Source organism: Cervus elaphus, chromosome 27 (genome assembly GCF_910594005.1).
Source record: "Cervus elaphus chromosome 27, mCerEla1.1, whole genome shotgun sequence".
Taxonomy (NCBI): Eukaryota; Metazoa; Chordata; class Mammalia; order Artiodactyla; family Cervidae; genus Cervus; species Cervus elaphus.
The window spans coordinates 45362130-45383351 of NC_057841.1; the positions used below are offsets into that span (position 1 = coordinate 45362130).

General features: G+C 45.0%; 1 protein-coding gene across 6 annotated transcripts in view; it reads right to left on the reverse strand.

Annotated features, from left to right (window-relative positions):
- Window positions 1–21222, reverse strand: part of PIEZO2 (piezo type mechanosensitive ion channel component 2) — a 241604-nt gene that overhangs the window by 196683 nt on the left and 23699 nt on the right. For all 6 annotated transcript variants that reach the window (XR_006338207.1, XM_043889594.1, XM_043889593.1 and 3 more), the window contains exon 2: window positions 3269–3364. Coding sequence is in view for 5 of the 6 variants with exons in the window: in XM_043889594.1 (XP_043745529.1) it covers window positions 3269–3364 (96 nt within the window). In the remaining variant the exon portion in view is untranslated. The remainder of the gene's footprint in view (window positions 1–3268; window positions 3365–21222) is intronic.

Consider the following 21222-nt stretch of genomic DNA (forward strand, 5'->3'; position numbering starts at 1 on the left):
GGACTAGCTATGAGAATGAGATTTCTAAATCCAGCTCACTCTGATATTCAAAGTAATAACATTATCCTTCAAAATAACAGTCATGTTATCATCAGTCAGTGTGTGCTGAGTATACACAGTACACGGACTTTTACATCTCATACATTTTACCACTTATGTTCATCCAAACAAAATACCAACTGTTCCACCACAATGGGGATATGCATTATGCATAGGCATAAGGAACTTAATACATACACGTCTAGTTAGAGAATTTAATATCTCATCAACTTGGAATATTTGGGCCACCTGAAGTTAACTACATATTAGCTCCTATTTAATGGAGTGAAGTCTCAATTTAAATGCAAAGCCCACTGCTAAGTAAACAGCAAGCGGACAGCAAACTGGCCTTCCTTCAGTATCTTAGGCTACAATAAAATCCCTAACATTGTAAGGAAAGCATACATCATTCTGATTTCTTCAATTATTCATAATCCCCTGATCCCCAGTAAATCTAACGTAGCATACATCCCAAGACCTATTACCCCACCCCCAAGCTTCTGTCTCCAGAGGAGAGACAGGTGTGAGTGATCAACTGTCCTGCGACGTTTGTTCTCGTGGAGGCCGAGGGGAGCAGAGGACAAGGGCTGGGTTCCTAGATGCCAAGAACTCTAGACTATGAAAACAAATGCACTCATTCATTCATTCTGTAAATATTGATGGATGGACAGCTAGACACCAGGCGCTGTCCCCGGTCCTGGAAACACAGTCACGAACAAAAGAGCAAAACTCTTGCCATCTTCAAGGTGGTGCATAAGGAGGGACTCCATAAATAACTGCACTAAAGTGGGCTCTGGCTCAGCCTCTGGGGAGACCTGAGTGGATGGGGGACAAAGAGAATGTCTGAGGAGCTGACAAAGTTGGGAGGATGGAGATTCCCAGCCCAAGGAGAGGGGCTTCGCTGAGACCACCCTGAGCCTGAACTATACTGACATCTGACTCCTGCTGAGAAATCCAAGGAGAAAGAAGGGAGAAGCAATTTGCACACTGACTTACTAAGAGTTCCCATCCTCTGAACCCTGACTGTGTGTTGTATGTGGGGGGGCGGTGTGCATGTGTGCATGTGGGGGTGTGTGCATGTGCGTGCAATTGTGTATGTGTGTGTGCATGCACACATGTGTGTAGACATGTGTATATGTGTGCATGTGTGTGCATGCACGTGTGTGTGCCTCTGTGCTGCAGAGGCCCTGAATGGCAGGCAAAGCAGATGCCCATGACACTGGACCTTCCTACCCATTTGTGAGAAACGTGTGTGAACAGTAACTTGAAAGGCCGAATGTGTGTGACCCCGAGACTTCTGCAAAGACACACGGTATCACCCCTCCAGGTCCACCAGGTCCACCACCATCTGTGTGGTTGCCACACAGGCATCTTCCTGGACCATGTGACTTGAACCCTGGGCCTCAGCCCTGCTAGAAACGCCTGGGCTGGGTGCCTCCAATCACAGAAGTAGAACCGCCATACTGTGAGTCCTGTGAGTTCATAAAGACCACGTGGGGCCTCCCTCCCTCCAGTCCCTGTGCGATTCCAGACACAGCAAATAGGTAAACTTGTGAATCTCGGCCATGTCCCTTGGTGTTGAAAGACAGGAAGACGGGAGGACAAGACACACAACCCCAAGCCCTGCCCCCGGGTACCAGCTGGAAAGATGCCTGAGGGCTCCCTCTGAGCTGCTGGTCCCTCGGCCCCAGCTGGGTGGGGTGTGTGTGGGAGGAGGCAGACACCTGTGTACACAATGCTGTCTGTGTTCTGACCTGCGACACTCCAGGGATTCAGACATTTCTTCCCACACATAGAAAACCGCTCTGCGTGTCTGATCTCATCCTTCACCTCTATGTTCCTGACCGAGTCATCCCTTCTGTGCATGGGCAGAGATGATGGGCCACGTTACACATGCCCACCCCCACAGAGACCTAGGCCCTGGGCAGAGCAGGGCTGGGTCACTTGGGAAGAAGCAAAGCGAGGCGTCATGACTGAGTGTGACAAGGAAACCCCGTGACCTGGTTCCAGATAAAACAAGGGGACACCCTGACAGAAAAGCAACAGATCATTTAATTGAGGACAAACAGGTACTCATTTCTAAAGCACTTAATTCTAAAGGTGAAACCTTCTTTCTTTAATACATGAGCTCCCAGCCACGAGGTAGGAGTTGCCTGTGTGTTACCACCTTGGTTCCGAGGCCAGAAGCTACGCTATCTAAATGTCTTTGTTTATGTTGGACTCTAGGAAGGAGGCTGGGGTGGGAGGGGTCTTGTAAACAACATATTTTTGGTCCGATAAGGATTTGTATAGACTCACATTTCTCTAGCCCTTCTTCACTGTGTGTATTAAGATTTAAGTGAATTAGAAGAGCTATTGTTTAGATTCTTCCTAAGGCAGGAAAACCAACAGTGCATCTGCAGTCCTAACCATCAGGATGAACAATCAATTTAACAGTCGGGGGAGAACAGGAAAGACAGAGTCATGATTTACTACTCTGTTTACACCAGGACTTTACTGCTTTTCCTGAGAAGTCAGCACTGTGAGCGGGCACCATGGAGCCACGGCCATTCCCATGTCAAGCCTGACTTCCTGTCCTTTGCTATAAACACAGGGCCATCATTCTCACCTAAGATGTGGGGCACAGTCCTGATTTCTTATAATGGCATCATTTAAAAAAAACAATTAATTCGATTAACTCAGTGAAGTTTAATTTGTCTCTTTGTGGAAGAACTTCAAATCAGACCAGCTTCCTCATCAGAGCCTCAGGAAACAGTCACTATTTCTCTCTACGCCTTCAGGTTCCTGGAGAGCATCAGGGAAGGAGCTATGGGTTTGCAATCACACGCTTGAAAAACTAGCACTAGAATCTGTGTCTTTCTGTACCTGACTGGAGCACGCGTGACAGATCCCAGCTATGAAGCAGCCACGACCACCAGCTTCCTCCCCAGGCCTCCTGCTCCTGTCCTAGCTGCACTTCCCACCGCCTACTCCCAGCACAGAGAACCTATAGATCTGCTTCATTTTCATGACCACAAGTTGAGTTCCAGAACCTTCCAGACCCTCTGCAAACCTACAAATGCAGGCCTGCCATAGAACATGTGTGGGAAAAATAACTGCGAGTGACAGAAACGCATCACCACCAAGTGCCCCAGCTCCCCACTGGACCGTCATCTCTCCCTTCCGGTAACAACACCCCGGGGACCCCCAGATGCACCCCACCCTGGAGCAGAGAGCCAGGGGCTCTTACCTTGCATGGTGGCTTTAGTCGGTTCCGAGAACAGGGGGATGAGCAGGAGGTAGATGAGGTAGACGAAGGAGAGCCCGTTGTACCGAAAGGCGCAGGCTGCGGGGAGAGAAGAGGGCGTTAGTGATGGTGATGGTGGCCTCGGGCATTGCAGCGTCTGGCGGCCACACGACCCCAGCGAATCTTCCATTAGGAAGAAAACACAGCCGCATCCATCCGTGCCCATCATCACACAGGAGTGTGGTGAGAATCGGGGAATGACAGTGCTCCCATCACCCAGCCAGGAGGCAGCACCAGCACCCCTGTGATAGGCACGAAACCTGTCATGGATGAAGAGCACTGCAGAGACGCAGGGCAACGGGCTGTGAGCATGTGAGGTGTTCAGGGGAGGCTGTGGGTAGAAGGAGAGGTGAGAATGAAGGGAAAAACCAGAGAAGAAAGTCTTTGTCAAATGCTCTGCGGCCGGGCTCGACCCCAGTTATCTCAGGAACCCTGTCTGACAAGGACAGGTCCCCAGGCTCAGGGACCCACTCACTCGCTGGTCCATTGAACAGATTCACAGGATGGAGAAGTATGGGGATGAACATTTGTCAGAGAGAATGTGGAGCTGACATCACTAGTCCCTGACCACGTCGGTAAGAAGACATTTCAGGCAGATTACTCTGGAGACACGTGCCCAGGACACACGAGTTCACGTCAGTGTCAGCTCACACCAGCGTTGCCCCGCGTCAAGCCTTATCTGTGCATTACCTCTCTCTCTCACCACCCTCCTTGCACAGATCCTGTTTTTATTCTCTCTACACAGGACAATGTAGCAGGAGTAGGAAGCACAGCCAGGCTGAGGTTGGAGCCTGTGAACTCGTCCCGCTTCTGTGTCTCCATCAGGAAGTCTGGCAGCCTCCACTCTGCATCCTCACCTGTCTGACTCATCCCCAGGAAACCATCAGGGGCTCAGGGGGCCAGAACCTTCCTCCCACAGGATGCTTGTCACTGTTTTGGTTTTATATAACCTTGTTCTGTAAGGTATCAAATCGTTCACACTGGAAATATGTACACTGAGGACATTCCCAAACACTAACTCTGAAGAGGGAGAAATGAGCCCACTTCTGGGTTCTCAGGGCAGAGCCTTTAGTTCCCATTATTTATCACAAAGTCCCAAACACTGAAGGAGAGGCAAGGATGACCCAAGGAGGGTAGTCAGTTCAATCTCTCAGTCGTGTCCAACTCTTTGAGACCCTATGGACTGCAGCACAACAGGCTTCCCTGTCCATCACCAACTCCCAGAGTTTGATCAAACTCATGTCCATGGAGTCAGTGATGCCATCCAACCATCTTATCCTCTGTTGTCCCCTTCTCCTCCTGCCTTCCATCTTTCCCAGCATCAGGGTCTTTTCTAGCGAGTCAGTTCGTCACATCAGGCAGCCAAAGTACTGTAGCTTCAGCATCAGTCCTTCCAATGAATATTCAGGACTGATTTCCTTTAGGATTGACTGGTTTGACCTCCTTGCAGTCCAAGGGACTCTCAAGAGTCTTCTCTAACACCACAATTCAAAAGCATCAATTCTTTGATGCTTAGCTTTCTTTATGGTCCAACTCTCACATCCATACATATGTGACCCCCTGCTCCCATGAGTGGGCTGGACCTGGGGCTCCGAGTGACCAGAGACAGTGAAAGTACCAGGATCCCTCTTGGGGGCTTCTATCCTGGGTACCCCTGGCCCCTGAAGGGAGCCAGCCACTGGGTTGCAAGTTGTCCCAAGGAGAGGCTCCAAAGGAAGGAGCCGAGGTCTCCAGCCAGCAGCCAGCCTGCACCAGAAAAGGAGGAGATGGGTGAGCCTAGAAGAGGGCCTCACAGGCTGCACCCTGACTGACCTTGACTGCCCTGACCAACTTTGACTGCAGCCCATGAGAGCCTAAGCCAGAGGCGCCTGCTGAACCTTCCTGGATTCCCCACTCCCAGAAACTCTGCAGCAGGGTTTGTTGCTTTAAGCTGCTAAATGTTTAGGTAATTTGTATGCAGCAACAGATGACTAATACCCAAACTCTCATTAAAAAAAAAAAATCAAGCCACTTCTAAAACTCCTTCGTTTATTTTTGTCTGAAATTATCCAGTCTGATTGATGACAGTGGCCTAATTGCTGAATTTTCTGCTTTATTTTATGTGTGAAGTTGCCACCCAGGAGTCACCTGAGCTTACGGGCAAAACATGCCTTTGAGCTTGTCAGCAAGGCACAGTCAAGCTAGAAAAGCCTCAGAAGGTAAACAGCAATGCTCTCTTACCCAGTGTGATGTCATGGTCCACGACCTGGAATCACGGAGCACACCCCCTGCCTCTGTAGAAAGCTATCAGATGCCCATACCCACACCTCTCAGGGGCCACGCAGGCACCTGGAACCCTGTCCTCTGCCTCGGGGATTTACTGTGGACACCACAACTTTTTACAACACAGATTAAGTTGTTCTAGGGGAAAAAAAGTCTTCACTCTAGCTAAGAATGCACTCTTTCCCACTATTTCTACCTGGTTTCAACTACCCAAAATTATATGTGAAGTTCCCTCAAAGAATGACAACAGGAATTTTCCCCAAAAAAGACCTTCCCAAGCTTAGAGGGATCACAATTAGAAACTGCACAATAACAAGTTTCAAGTAAAGAGCATTATCAACATTAGTACAATCATTTGAACTACAGACAACTGGACTGGTCTCATTAACAAATTTCATTTTCTAAAGGTGAAAACAGATAGACAGTTCAGGAAAAACTCTCTAAGTAGGAGAAAACATAGATGTGACTTAGACAACTTAATCAGTATAGAAAGGGAGAAAATCTCTTGCAAATGTGAAATTTTTAAGATGGCCACATAACTTATAAATATTTGTGTTGCAATGCACGTGTACTAGTTTACAATGTATTATATGATCACAAAGAGATTTATGCACACTCTAACTTCCACAATAATTGAAGGTAATAACAGACTATGTTACTAAAAATAAGTGCCCTCAGAGCTGAATTTTTAGCAAAAATGTGTCCTCTCTTCCTCCACACCCTTCAGCAAGGCCAAAGAGGCCCCCACCATGAATCACCTACAAGATGACTGAGCTTAAATGTTTAGAACCTCCATCTCAACTAAGTACGTTCTAAAAACTCCTTAATGGCCTTAAAATGCTTTGTTTATTTTAAGTTGCCAGACCAGTAGATACACATTATTCAGAATAAGCAATTTCACTACCAAGAGACAAAACAGTGCTGTCAGGTCAGTGATTCTAGAACTTCTTTTTGTGTTTGTACTTTCAATAATTTCCCTTCTGCCCTCTGAAGCCATCGATGGCTTTTAAAAGGATGTCTTCTCAAAACCATGGTGATTTTATAGAAAACAGTAAAGACAAGAGAAACAGCTGCAAAGTATTTACAATGCAGCAGAAAAAAAGCCCAACAATTGCAGATTTTTCCTAAGGAAGCAAAACCATCAAAGAAATGGGAGACAGGAAAGACTGCCAAGTCACCTTATTCATTGTCTGTGTAAAATTCTTTCCCCCAGGACATACTCCTGTGTTTTACATCTGGTGAAACTTATAAATGTCATGTGGTGATGCTTTAGGGCAGCTGACAGGCAGGACAAGATCACTCTCTTCCCTCTTCCTGTATCTCCGACCTCCACATCCAGCAGAGATCTGGTTCCAAGTGCTTCCTTCAGAAAGTTGCAGAAATGAGTTCTTCTAGAAGGAGGACACCAGGAGTCCCTTTCACTACAGTTCAGAAGGCGGACATCTGACCACACACTCTTCCCACGCAGCGCCTGCCCTGGGCTCCCCACACCGCCACCACCGAGTTCACACGTGCCAGACACAAAGGGGAACAGAGTATTCGTCAAATAAGAAAACACACGTACAGGCAGTCACTATATTTTAACACTACTTTTTTATCCAGAGATGCATGAAAGCTGACTTTGTTCTCACAAGTCTGTCAGTCAACACTGAATCCATCAGTCATGTTTCAGATACTGTAAGAAACAGAAATTCCTCATCACATAAAAGAAATGGTAATTATGTGGTGAAGGTGCTATCTAACCTGTAGAAGTAATCATTTTGCAATATGTAAAAGTATCAGATCAATACGTAAACTGACACAATGTTATATGTCAATTGTATCTCAATGAAGCTGGGGAAAAGTTAAATACTGGATATTAATTTCATTATAGAAGTTGGTTAGAAGAATGTAATTTTAGGGTAAAGCTTCAAGGAAAACAGGACTATTACAGAGAATAAAACCAAACTGTATTAGCAGAAAATCATAAACACTACTCTGTTTACTAAAAATTTTAAGGGATCTAAGGAAAACTAAGGTGAAAGCATCTTATTTGTAAAGGATAAAAGCTTTTGAACTGAGTTTTCTACTTTTTTCCCATACAGCCTGGAAAACAATCTGTAAAATATGAATTGAACCAGATGGCCATGAAAATCTTAGTGTGATTTTTTTTTTTTTAGCCAAATGAGTTTAAATTTTTGTTTCCTTTTTTATTTTAAACCCGTAGGATCCCTTTTCTATTTTAATTAATTTAATATATACCTGATTGAATATTACTAACAGTATTAAATTTTAACTGAGTTCTCTAAGCTTAACCCTGGTTGTACAGTTAGTTTGCAGAAAACAAATTTTAAAATAAGAATACACAGTGCTAATTTTTTCTTCCTTTAATAATATCATTTCATATACTAGTTACCAGTTTACAAGTTTACCCATAGAAAGCCGCTGCATTTAAAATGTGAATCCTTTGCTCAAGCTTGACCAGGCAACTTGATCCTGAGAGTAACAGTATGGATGGTCTCACGTGACTGCAATGAGTAAAGCTTTTATACCAAAATATAATTCCTTAAGCTTTCTGAACACTCAGAAATAGATCTGTTTCATTGAGTCTGAAGAGTCCTGCAATTAAATCCACAGTTCCTACAATTCCTCAAAATAGAACCTGCTCTCTTACTATTGTGATGAATAAGAAATTAGGCTGGGTAAGTAAGTGCAGAGAAAAGGTGCAGCATTGAAACTGTTTCTTTGCTCACCCGACATAATCTCTTGACGAGGAGAGTTAGTGTTGTAGATGGGGACATCCAGAGTCACTGAGGTCTCTGTCTTGGTATTTACTGATTTCTTTAGAAATCACTTATCATCCTTCACATGACATTCATTCTCATGTGAGGAAGGTACCCTTTACCTAAGTCAGCTCACTTTTAGGTAATGCAACAATTTATAACTAGACCACTATACCTCTCTACTAGTCTATTACTAGCAGAAAGCAGATTTATCTTTTAGTTTTTTAAAATATTAATTACGATTAAGCCTTAGACTATAAAGATTGTATCTATTTAATCTATAAAGATTAAATCTATTCATCTTTAAGAATTTAAAGCTTATTTTCCTCAGAAAACTTTTTAAAGAGAGCTGATAATCAGTCATGTTTAATTTTATACTAACTTTTAAATTCCAGTTTTTAATTCTTAATTAATTTCATTAATTCTCATTTTTAATTAACACTACTTTTCTGTAATTTTCCCAAAAGGTAACTTATCTTCCTAACTTATACAAATTCTACTAGACTACCAGTTCACAGTAGTTGGATTTTTACATCACTGGTCCTTTGAAAAACCTAAGAGAGGTGCTTAGAACCCTAATAATATGGCACTGTTTCTTTCTGGATTTCTAGTTACTTCGATTTTTAATACTAAGTCTGATTCACAACTTTATCATCTATAAGATCAAGCAAGATTTCAAATCTGGAAAGCTAACCCTCTGTTAATCAGTACGTCTAAACTATTAGGATGAACCATTGAACTTGATGGCTTCATATACCAAAAGTAGTCAACTATGAGGAAGTTCATGCCATTCAACCTGAAATAAATCAGGATTGGCTTACTGGACTCCATTATAAGTGGAGACCAAGTGGCATCTTCATTTTAGAAATAAGAGAAATCAGCTGGAATTCCATTCTCTCCCCCAGTGTTCAAAGGCCTCCCACATGCTAGTCCCTGAGTGACCTGAGACAGCTATAGAGGAGACATGAGGGCTGGAGAATATATTTGTATGTATGTGTGTGTGTATAGGCTTCATGTAGGCAGCACCACTTTTAATAACAGGATTAATGTACTGCCTGCCACATTTTCCTTCTTTCAAGAACTCAGTAAAATGAGATTTTTTTTTTTTGCAAGCTTTCACTGTAGGCTTCAGAATATTCTATATTATTTTTGGCAGCATCCTCCCCAGACTGCTGTGTGCATTAGCATGAAAAAAAATCGGTTCAGCTGCTGACATGAAGTCCTATTTCTTCCACCCTCAGCACATGATGCTGCCCAACTTGGTCTCTCCTTTAACAACTAATATGGCTGAAAAATGATTAAAAAGCACTGTTTTTATGTTGATAAATTTACTTTGACATTCTGCCTGCTTCTTCCTGGGAACACCCTCTTCCCTGACATATATGGAGCCATCGTTATTGCCTTCAAATATTTCTGGTGCCGGAGAAGTAGACACACCTTTTATGGCATGAATTCAGCCCTTGACTATGTCTGAGCTTTATGCTTCTGATACCACAGTAATGAGGAACAGCCACTGACCACAGTGTGAAACGCTTACTCCTAAGAACAATGTCCAACACAGTGAGGAACCGGACTCACGCCTCAATATCAGCTTCTCCACCAGATCTCCTGCTTAGGTCTAACTCGGACTCAGAGCCTTTGATTTGCACTCAGTCCTTTTCTCATCACTCCAAATGCCAGTCTTACTCAAAGTCTGCATAACTGAGGATGGGGTGAGCACCACACACTCCTGGCAGTGGACAAACCACAGGACACTCAGGTCATACCCCCAGCCTCATCCCATCCCCAGCTGCCTCTGCCTTCTGCTCTCTCTGTTGTGCATGCATGATAAGTCCCTTCAGTCATGTCCGACTCTTTGGACCCCATGGACTGTAGCCAGCCAGGTTCCTCTGTCCATGGGATTTCCCAGACAAGAACACTGGAGAGGGTTACCATTTCCTCCTCCACGGGACCTTACTGACCCAGGGATCAAACCCACATCTCCTGCATCACAGGCAATCTTTACCTACTGAGCCTCCTGGGAAGCCCCTGCTTTCTCTTACTACCATTCTTTTCAGTACCCACCATATCCTCTTGCCTCATAAAATTAAGGGAGTTTAGGATCACTAGTGAAAAAAAAAAAAAAAAAGATCACTGGTGAGATGTTCTATTGGGGAAATTGATCATTCCAGGAACATGTTTAAGTTTATGATACAAGCTTTAATCAGCTCATGACCCTGACATGAGAGAGTGTTTGATTTTTGGTCACTAAATGAACAAGTTTTGGATCTCCTAAATTTCCAAGTGTAGATGACCTTTCCTGACCCATGGCTATGCCCTGGATTTACTAGATGACCCATAATTGTCAGAACTTTCCCCAAAGTCCTCAGAGTGAGACTATTTGGGCATCCCAGTCTAACTCCACAAAGCAGGTGTGAGTCCTGAGCCCACTGAGGCTCAGCTGGATGCTTCCTATCAGGATTCTGTCCAGGCTGAGTTACCTCCACAAATGTCATCACTAGGTCACTGGGGCCATTTCCGCAGGGACGGGCAGTTGCAAAACCTTCCACCCTTGGCCTGTGCCCAGGAACAGCTCACACAATGCATGTCCTTAGACACGTCCCCTTCTACCCACCCGCACCCCCATTAGCCATTCCCCAAAGGCACACGACCAGGCCCTCGGCCATGTCGGAACACAGACTACCTCTTGTTCGCTTCTCTATTTCCAGTTTCTATTCCCATTTCTAAACATAGTAAGCAGTCAGTAAATATTTACCGAAAGAGTAAATAGATCCCTGCCTCTTTCTTTGCAAACCTGTAATGCCCTCTGCACAACTGTGGGTCCCAAATTCCGAAGCATACTTCAAACTCGCCCAAACGTCTGTCTCCTCCCAGATAATGCCCCTGTCACCTAATAAATAGTAATCTACTCTGAATAAAAAAGCACACCTTTCTAGCAGTAAGGAAACAATCCAGTAAGACTGCCACACTGGGAACTCTGCACCACAAAGAATGGTTGTTGCTCATAGGAGTTCACACTAAAAGATGTGCACAAAATGATGGGTCAAAACCTGGCTTAGACAACTGTGTACAACATGACAGGCCTATGAGGTTGACACTAATATTTTTAAGGTCCCCCATTTTCAAGAAACTAAGGTGCACAAAGGATATGCAGCTTGCCCAAGGTCAAGGTGAACTGGGATTCAATCCAAGTCAGGCTCCACTCCTCAGCCCTCTATACACACAGAACACATCTGGAAGAATTAGCCTCTGGGAGGAAGGGTTGAAGGAGGGAGAATAGTCACCTTTTAAATAATAACAATTTTTCTCTTAACAGGTATTTGTACACTTTGCATTTTAACATCAAACTGCATGCATGCTAAGTCACTTCAGTTGTGTCCAACTCTTTGTGACCCCATGAACCATAGCTGCCAGGCTCCTCTATCCATGGGATTCTCCAGGCAAGAACACTGGAATGTGTTGCCATGCCCTCCTGAAGTGGATCTTCCCAACCCAGGGATTAAATCTGGGTATCTTACGTCTCCTGCATTGGCAGGCAGGTTCTTTAACTAAATCTAAGGAAATATAATTGCTTGCGTTTCGGAATACCCATCACATTTATGACCTGGCTCCATGTGACCTTGAAGTATTTCACCCTGTAAACTCATCACCCTTTTGAATGGTCTGTAAGCCCCTTAAAAGCAGGGCTGTGTGTCAGCTGTGATTTTGGGAGCCCAGCAGAGTACCTCTCACATGACAATCATGTGACAATGGTGCAGAATGAATGAAGGAATGAAAAGATGGACTTCTCTTACCCTTGGAGACAGAGATATCTAAGAAAAGCTGTCGTGTCTGACCAGTGGTATAAATGTTCAGTGGCTTTTACCAAACAGATGATTCTGCAATGCTCAGTCTGGCTCACATAATGACATGGCTACAAAGAAGAATATTCAAAAGGGATGAGACAAAGATATCTGTTGGAAAAACAATATCTGGGTAATAATTTCCACCTAGGCATCCAGGAAGAGGCAAGAAACAAGAGAGCTTCTTGAATTGTGAACCTTTTCTGTCATGATGAAGTTACACTCTAGGGAGCTTCTCTTGGAAGAAAAAGGTATATGAAGTTCAAGTCCAATTCTTAGCCATTTCCTTCTTACGGATGGATTCAATGCAAATTCTACATCACCACAAGAAGTTCTATAAGGCTTTGGTCGGCTTTGGGGGGTGGAAAGACATTTATTAACCATACATACCACATAAAGAAAGTGGGGAATTGTGCTTTCAGTGTCCATCTTTAAACACTGACTCTCACAACCTGACTCCTACTTGGTGTCAACTAAGAGGAAGTCAAAATGTGAACCCGAATAGAGCTGCACTGGACAAATCCACCAACATCTAAGCCTCAACTTCCTGTCTCGTGGCTTCCTTGGTGGCTCAGTGGTAAAGAATCCGCCTGCCAATGCAGGAGATGCAGGTTTGATCCCTAGGTCAGGAAGATCCCCTGGAGGAGGAAATGGCAACCCACTTTAGTATTCTTGCCTGAAGAATTCCAAGGACAGAGGAGCCTGGCAGGCTACAATCCATGAGGTCACAAGAAGTCGGATACAACTGAGCAACAACTTCCTGTCCCAGAGAAGGAAATATGCCAGGAATAATCTTGTAATGCTACTAGAGGCCAGTTGAATCAGCAGTACTTAAATCATAGGTAGGATGAGTTGAAAGGACTTCGCAGACCTCCTAAGCTGTCCAGGGGCCACTTCTCTTCTGGACACGACTCCTAGGTGGGTTTAGCACTAACTAGGCATGATCTAGGGGCAAAATTCAACTTCCACTTGGGGTTGGAGACAAATAGCTGGGAGCAAAAGGCTTCCAGCTGACGTCTTTAAATCGAATTCACCCTCAGGACCTCCAGGATTTTCTTCCATTTCTTCTTTAGTTAAAAATGGAGATTGCGCTCAGTCATGTCCAACTCTCTGCAACCCCATGGACTGTAGGCCACCAGGCTCCTCTGTCCATGGGATTTCCCAGCAAGAATAATGGAGTGGGTTGCCATTCCCTACTCCAGAGGATCTTCCCGATCCAAAGATAAAACTTGCATCTCCTGCATTGGCAGGCAGATTCTTTACCTCTAGTTCCACCTGGGAAGCCCCCAAATGGGGAGGAACCTCTCAAAATCAAACGTCAACTATCTGGCATAAATCACACCATGGCCTACAACCGAATAACAGCCACCTCCCTCATCAGAAAGGATTAAAGTTTCACGTGAACACGCAACCAGGAGCCAAAAGAAGGGGGATGAAGACCACTGGTGGTGATCACCTTCTATAGAAAAGGGTACCATGTGGAAGTGATTCTGCATTTCTAAGCTGACCCACCCTCCCTTGGCACAAATGAATCCTAAAGAGCAAATAACTCCTTCCCCCACCCTGCCTGCAGATAGAGAACTAATGTTTGTTGTTGTATTTTTTCAGCTTCAGCTGGAACCTGTTAATTTTTGAAACAGACTGCCCAGAAATACAACCTGGAAAGGAAAGCAATCTTCTTCTTCTAACTCTTTTTCTTTCGAAACACATCTTGGGGCCCCCCAAAACTCATCTTCTAGAAGCATCCTCCAGAGAGCAATAATTGGGCCATTTCATAGGAAAAAGCACTATTTGGCTCCAGCAAATAACATCAAACACACAAGCCAGGATGAGGAATATAAGATGCACAGTGGATTGAACCAATCTGTAGCTCGCTGGGAACCAGAGGTGTCAGTGTCTGTCACAGAGTCATCTTAACAGTCGTCACTGCCTCTGTTCCCTAGACTCCACGGAGGCTCCAGGTGAGCCCAGGACCCACTCCTCCTGCCAGACCACACCATTCACAGCCTGAGGGGCCAGCCCACAACGTGTTTTAATAAAAAAAAAACTTTTTAAAGCAGACTTGAATTGGAATGCTTACTGGCACACAAAAATCTTGCTTTGGGGAGGAAAGAAGGAACGAAGGAAGGAAGAGGGGTGGGGAGGAGGGAAGGTGGACCTCCCACAGTGAAAACCCTGGTGGTGAGGGGGGTGATCTGAAACCTGTGAGCCACTTAGGACGGAGACTATAAACCATCCCCCTGCATCTCCAGTACCCAGGACAATGTCCTGACACATCAAGAGATGGATAAACACTTGTTCACTGAACTGCATTGATGTGACATACAATAAATAATATTTATTATGATATACACAGGTTCCTGAAAATTGATATGTCAAAAAGGAGAAATGTTAAAATTATTACCATAAAAATTGATGTGAAGATGACTTTTAAAAACATCATCCTGCTTCTTCTAGCAATAAGAAAATTCAGTGTAGAAGTCTTAATAACAGGTTAGTGAGACTGATAAGTGGAAAAAAGAAATAGGAGGACAAGGAAGTTATTATAAATAATCGAACAACAAGAACCAATTTGCAAATTTGCCAGTAACTACTCTGAAGGAAGTAACTGATATGAAAACACTATTAAGTGGTGAGAATGGAGTCTGTTCCTCTAACCAAACTGTGTTGCAATTTTTAAAATGAGGCAAATAAATAATTCAAAGTCTTTTTAATGGGAAAAGGTAAAAGAGCTGAAATGTCATATTTAAGAGAAATAGGATTTTAATTCAAAACTACATGCCAGTCCCCAAAGTATTTATATGGAATAGTATAAGTCTTGTATGTTCTGGATAGAAATGAGTGGCCAGTCCTGCTGTGGCTTGTCGGGAACTTGCCCATGTCCTGCTCAGGGTCACCATCAGCCCTGATCGCTGTCAGAGCCCAGGTGACTGCAACTCCTGGACAATCTGCTTGCTTGACAGTGTCCTCTCCTAAGCAATACACTTGGTCTTTGTTCCTTTGATTCTAAACATACTTTTCTGACTCTAGACAATGGAGGTGTTTCTTTTCTCTGCAGTTTAATAAGAACACGGAGCTAGTGCTGGAGGAGTCTATAATCTCAACAGGCAGGGAGAAGAGGCCAGGTGGACACCCTGGTGCCTCCTGCAATGGGCGAGGCTGGTCCCTGCTCTGGGCCTCTCTGCATCCCCTAATCACTCCACGCTTCCTCCCTTCCCCCAAAGCCCTTCATCAAGAGCACCTAACCCCCCACAGCAGGCCTTCAGCTCCTGTCCATCCCCCTCGGGTGTTCATTTTCCTCCAGTGCTGGACACAGATGTGGCAATAAGAGGGTTCTGAGGGCCATGAGGACCATATACCCTGCTGCTCCTGCCCTTCCACCGGCCACCTCTGCCCACACTCAGAGTCCAGGTGCAACCACCTCCCAGCAGACCCTCCCATGCTGCTTCTTTCCCTGTTCTCTCACCATCTCTGTACCAAAACCCATGGTGTCCTGCATTTCTGTCTTGACTGGCTTAAGTGCCATCCTCAGCAAGCCATCTCCTAAGCATCTGAGGCTGACCGGGGTTACCTCCTAGGCTGTGCTCCCAGGGAGCCTGTGCAGACCTCTGCATGTACCCACTATGTCTGGACTGTTTGGTCACAGGTCACCCTCCCCCAAACAACATTTTAGGTTCCCAGAGGCATCAGCTCCATCCTAGGTCTTCCTGTATCTTCAGGAGCCCAACAGAGAAGGTCCTGAGATGAACACACAAGACCAGAATTCCCAGTGAGTCTGAATGAGGTGGAACTCCCATTCTGATGCATCTCTGACAGCGGCCTGACCAAGACAACCTAAATGGAATGAAGTGTGTCAACATGTCCTTACATGAGAAATCCAGAGAATTCTCCATGGCTGTCTACACTAATCAGCATGCCCTCATCTCTATGGGGCAGAAACAAAGAATGTTCACAGAGAGCCCTTAGATGTCTACTTTCCTAGTTCTTTGAGTCCAAGTATAATCCATTTAGCAATCATCTTCCTCATCACAGGTGCCATCTCTCAGCCACCAATGAAGGCTTTGTCAACCAAGGTCCCAACAGAACACAGGAGGCACAGTCAAATTGGGTGATGAAGGACTATATCCAGGGTTACAGTCTGGGTTCAAAAAAGGTACAAAGGACAGCAGAGCAGCAGGGGGCGATCAACAGAGGAGAGAAACCTGCACCCAACTTCTGTCCCACCCCACATTCCCCATCTCTTGCCAGCACCTCTCCATGGCCACCCAACCCAGGAGAACAAGGGCAGAAAAGCACCCTAATGCAGTCCATGCAGACCAGTGAGGGCAGAGCGAAGGGTGGCCCATGGGAGCGAGCCAGGTAACTGCACCAGCAACACTGAGTTTTCTTTAGTTATCACAGACACTACTCCCCTGATGTTCTGTGTATGTCAATTCTAGCAATTGGCAGTTTGCTCATGTTCATGACGTGCCCATGTGTGTGTACCCGGGTTAGTATCCTGACAACTGGCCACATGTCACAACCTCCTGGACCTCTGAATCCAAGCCCCAGCACCCCAACAACTGTGGCTTTTCAAAGTTGGTAACCATCCATGTAAAAGTCTCAGAGCTTAATTCATTTGAACTCTTCTTTCTTTTTTTTTGGCTTGTGCTGGGTCTTTGTTGCTACACTTGGGCTTTCTCTAGTTGTGGTAAATAAGAGCTACTTTCTAGTTGCAGTGCACAGGCTTCTCATTGCAGTGGCTTCTCTTGTTGGGGAGCACAGGCTCTAGAGTGTGAGGGTTTCAGTTGTTGAGGCTTGCAGGCTCCAGAGCACAGGTTCAATAGTTGTGTGGCATGGGCTTAGTTGCTCTGTGGCATGTGGGATCTTCCCAGACCAGGCATCAAACTGGTTACCCTTGCAATACAGACTGGATTCTTAACCACGGGAACACTAGGGAAGCCCTGAACTCATCTTGACAATAGAATTCTTGACAGAGTGACTGAGGACCTCCCTAGTGAGACTTAAAATCTGTCTTTGGGTTGAACTCACCCAAGAGAACACAGGTGTGATGGAGCATCTCCAACAGAAGAGATGTAACTCAGTTAGAGAAATTATTCTCTCATTGACAGATGAGATTCCCAAGCCTGGTGGCTGGTGAATGTGCACACAATCACCAATGGCCTCTGTGACCTTCTCAAATGCCTTCCCATCCCAGGACTTGGAAAATAATGAGAAAAGGATGTACAGTAATCTGATAACCTGAATTCCTGAAATTAGTTTTAAAAGACAAGGATTTCAGGTTGAATGATGGGGGTGGGTAAAGGGACATCTCTTCATCCTGGGAATAATGACCACCGTCCGGCATTTTGGAATAGCAGCTATGCGTGGGATGCCAGCCAGTCCCTTGTATGTCCATCCCAGGGCTTTCCAGCTGGCTTGTCATGCTGATGGCAAAGCAGGTGGACAGGTGGAGGATCCATCCATCTCCTCAAACAGTCCATCTGATCATGAAGGTTTCAACAAGGAGAAGGGCCTCTTTTTTGTCCACAGAGGTGAGGAGGAGGTGAGCAGTGTTTTGAAAGCAAACCCCCCTGAGTTCCGTCTCCTGTGCCAGCCCTCCAGGGCCACCACAGCTAAGACTCTGATGAAAGCTCAGAGCATCACAAGTCTTACCTAGAAAGCCTATTGATCTCCTGAGCCTTGATCTCAGAGGGATCATACAATTGTGACAGAAGATGTCAGACACTTCCCTTTTCCATCACAGTGAAGAGGACAGCACACAAGTTTAATCGGAAATTCCGAAATGGAGCTCGAGGTATCAACCAGCTAGGCAGAGCCCTTCTGACGGGAGGAGGCAGAGCAGGAAGGTGGCCCTGATGTCCAGACCCTGCTGATCTGTGCCCCAGCTCAGCTCAGTAGCCAGGACTCATCCTCCTATTGATTCCCCATTTCGGAGCCTCTGCCTCAGGGCCCTTTTCCTGGAACAGACAGTAGCAGTCCCCTTTGACCTCTGATAAGCTGGCTGCCAAGTCAAGCCTACAGATTAAATGGCCAAGAGACAAAGGAGAGGGAGGGAGAAACACAAACGGCCCCTTAAAATCAAAATGAAAATTAAGTCTTTATATTTGGTTTTAAGCTTAAAAAAAATGGAAGTGAGTGTGAGGCCCCCTCCACACAGGACGAACCAATCCCAAATGGTCTAAGGGCTTCACAGTGTCCACTAACTGTACTGGCGAAACGCTGTGGAAACCTATTCTAGACCTGAAGGGGCGGGGTGGTTGGGGAGAGGGCAAGGGCAAGGGAAGTCAATTACTTCCGGGCAAACTGCCCAATAAGCTTCAAGTATAAATACAAGCAAAAATAGATGCAGAAGCATTTTATCTTTCCAATCAGACTTTCCCAACCACACGTCCTGCTTTCTCTGAGAGGCTGCACGAGGCACAGTCGTCTTTCAAACAGGCCCACATGTTTGCAGAGGAAGGTCCATTTGTTAAGAAAGCCACAAAAAATGGTACAGATGAACCTATTCACAAAGCAAAGATGGAGACACAGATGTAGAAAACAAACCTATGGGCATCAAGGGAAAGAGGGGGTGAGATGGATTGGGAACTTGGGATTGACAGATATACACTATTGATGGTGGTTTAGTCAGTGAGTCCTGTCTGACTCTTGCGACCCCATGGACTGTAGTCCAGCAGGCTTCTCTGTCCGTGGGATTTCCCAGGCAAGAATACTGGAGTGGGCTGCCATTTCCTTCTCCAATACACTATTGATACTATGTATAAAATAGGTAATTGGTGAGAACCGGCTGTACAGCTCAGCGAACTCAACTCAGTGCTCTGCGGTGACCTGAATGGCAAGGAAATTCAAAAAAGAGGGGATATGTCCATACATATATAACTGATTCAGTTTGCTGTACAGCAAAACTAACACAACATTGTAAAGCCAATCTACTCCACCAGTAAAAATTAACTTATAATAAAGAAAGCCACAAGCATACAGCTTCAGAGATCCCTGTGTTAGTAAACATGAAATGTTACCCCTCTAGAATCTGTTTAAAATTAAACAAGAAACATCCCCTAATAAATGTGTAGGTGCAGTGGAGACAAATTACTAGAATGGTGGCCTTTGAGCCCTGACATTAATAGGGAGTGTTATATTGAAAATATATTTATTCCAAGGCAAGATGATCTAACAACTCAACTGAAGAGAGTTTTTCTGGCTATGTGGTCCCACCGACAGCATAGAGAGGAGATGGGTGCCTATTTCAGGGCAATAGGGAGGTTAACTGAGACAGGAGCATGCCCAGAAGGGGCTGGCCCATCGCGAGCATGACAAAAGGGTCTGCTCTTGTTCATAAAGCAGTTGTTGGAAATCTCCTGGCAGCTGCAGCTCAAGAGCACAAAGTTCCCTGGTCAGAGTCATTCCTCAGACTCGCAGAGGCCCTCCTTCTGCTGTAAAAGCCCCTGAAGGAGGCCTGTCTCGTCACAGTGCAGGGAGGACGAGATCAGCAGGTTTGCGTGCACTTGAGTGAAACGCAGCCTGCTGTCCAACACAGGACTCTCTGGAGTGGGCAGCATATGTGCTCCTAAACACGGGGTCAGTTTCACTCAGACCCACAGCTGAAAGTCAGCTTTCAGAAGGAGGTTACAGGAAGAGATTGAAGATGGAGAGTCACAGAGACATTAAAAACACATCGTCTCAAGTACTGTAGCAACAAAAGCAGAGAATTGGAAATAACAGTAAGAAATAGTTTAAAATGTGCTTTTAAAGTCCATATTATGGAATACTGTTCATCCACTTGAAGTCATGCTGATGACAAATTTTTAGCAAGAGACTGTTAAATAATTATAGCAAATTACAAACCACGTCTAAGCATCTGCTTTGATTTTATGAGATGTCACATGAAGTGATAAGAGCTAGGGTAAGGAAACATAAAGATAGTAGAAATAGTCATCGCTCAGGAATGCAATTACAATTGATTTGTATTCTGTATTTACAGATTTCAGTCTCTTTTTATATTTTCTGGAATGGACACAGGTTATTTTTGTAGCCAGGAAAAGAAGTTATTAAAGTTGTTTTTAATTCTCACGAAAAAAACCAAGACATATTTCTTTCCATAACCAAGAATCAACTTCACTGGACAGGGTAATCTGGATTCAACTCTGAATCTTGAATAAATATGAACAAAAAGGGTTTTGTAAAACCAGGAAACAGAGTCACAGATCAGTTCAGTCGGGGCCCATCAGTAATGGAGCCAGTGTCATTAGGGTCAGAATTAAGAAAATGACAGGGCTTGGGGCCCCCCCTCCACCTGCCATTCCCAGCCTTGGACCCACACACTCATCCTCCGTGCAAGGAGCAGGTCTCACATTTCCTCTTGCCTTTCACTGTCAAAACCTGTTCTCAGAAAAATTGATTTCATACGTGTCCACGATGTTATTTAAAACCCCAGCATTCTCACAGACTCTAAGATCTGACAAGCCCTAGAGCCTTCAACACTGACTGTATTTGGGGTCAGGGCCACTTGGTGTCCAGATTTTCAAATCAGAGATGATTTCTGGAAACATTCTAACTTCAGCAGCTTTGCTTCCCCTTGATACATGGGGGAAAAGTAGCCTGGAGTAAACTCTCTTTTTCCCTGGTCTAGAAGGTGACTTGCCAGCTCCGGAAATCTGAGTAAAATGAATGGAGAGGCAGGGACCATCTGGGGCAATGGCCTAACACCCACCAGGTTGGTTCCCAGTCAACAGGCTTTGTGACCGACAGCTGATAGAAGAAGAAGATCCTAAAACAGGTGTAAAAATCACTTCACCTTCATGGACTACAATTTAAGGAGCAAACAATAACTGATCATGGTTTAATTATTTTTTAAATCTTTTTAAGACTTCATTTAAGCTCATCAAGATGACAGTAGGCTAGTTCTAATGTTATCAGATGACAGTCAAATCTGGGGCACCAGATAGCGTGTAGTGTGTTAGTCACTCAGTCATGTCCAACTCTTTGCAACCCCATGGACTGTAGCCCACCAGGCTCCTCTGTCCATGGA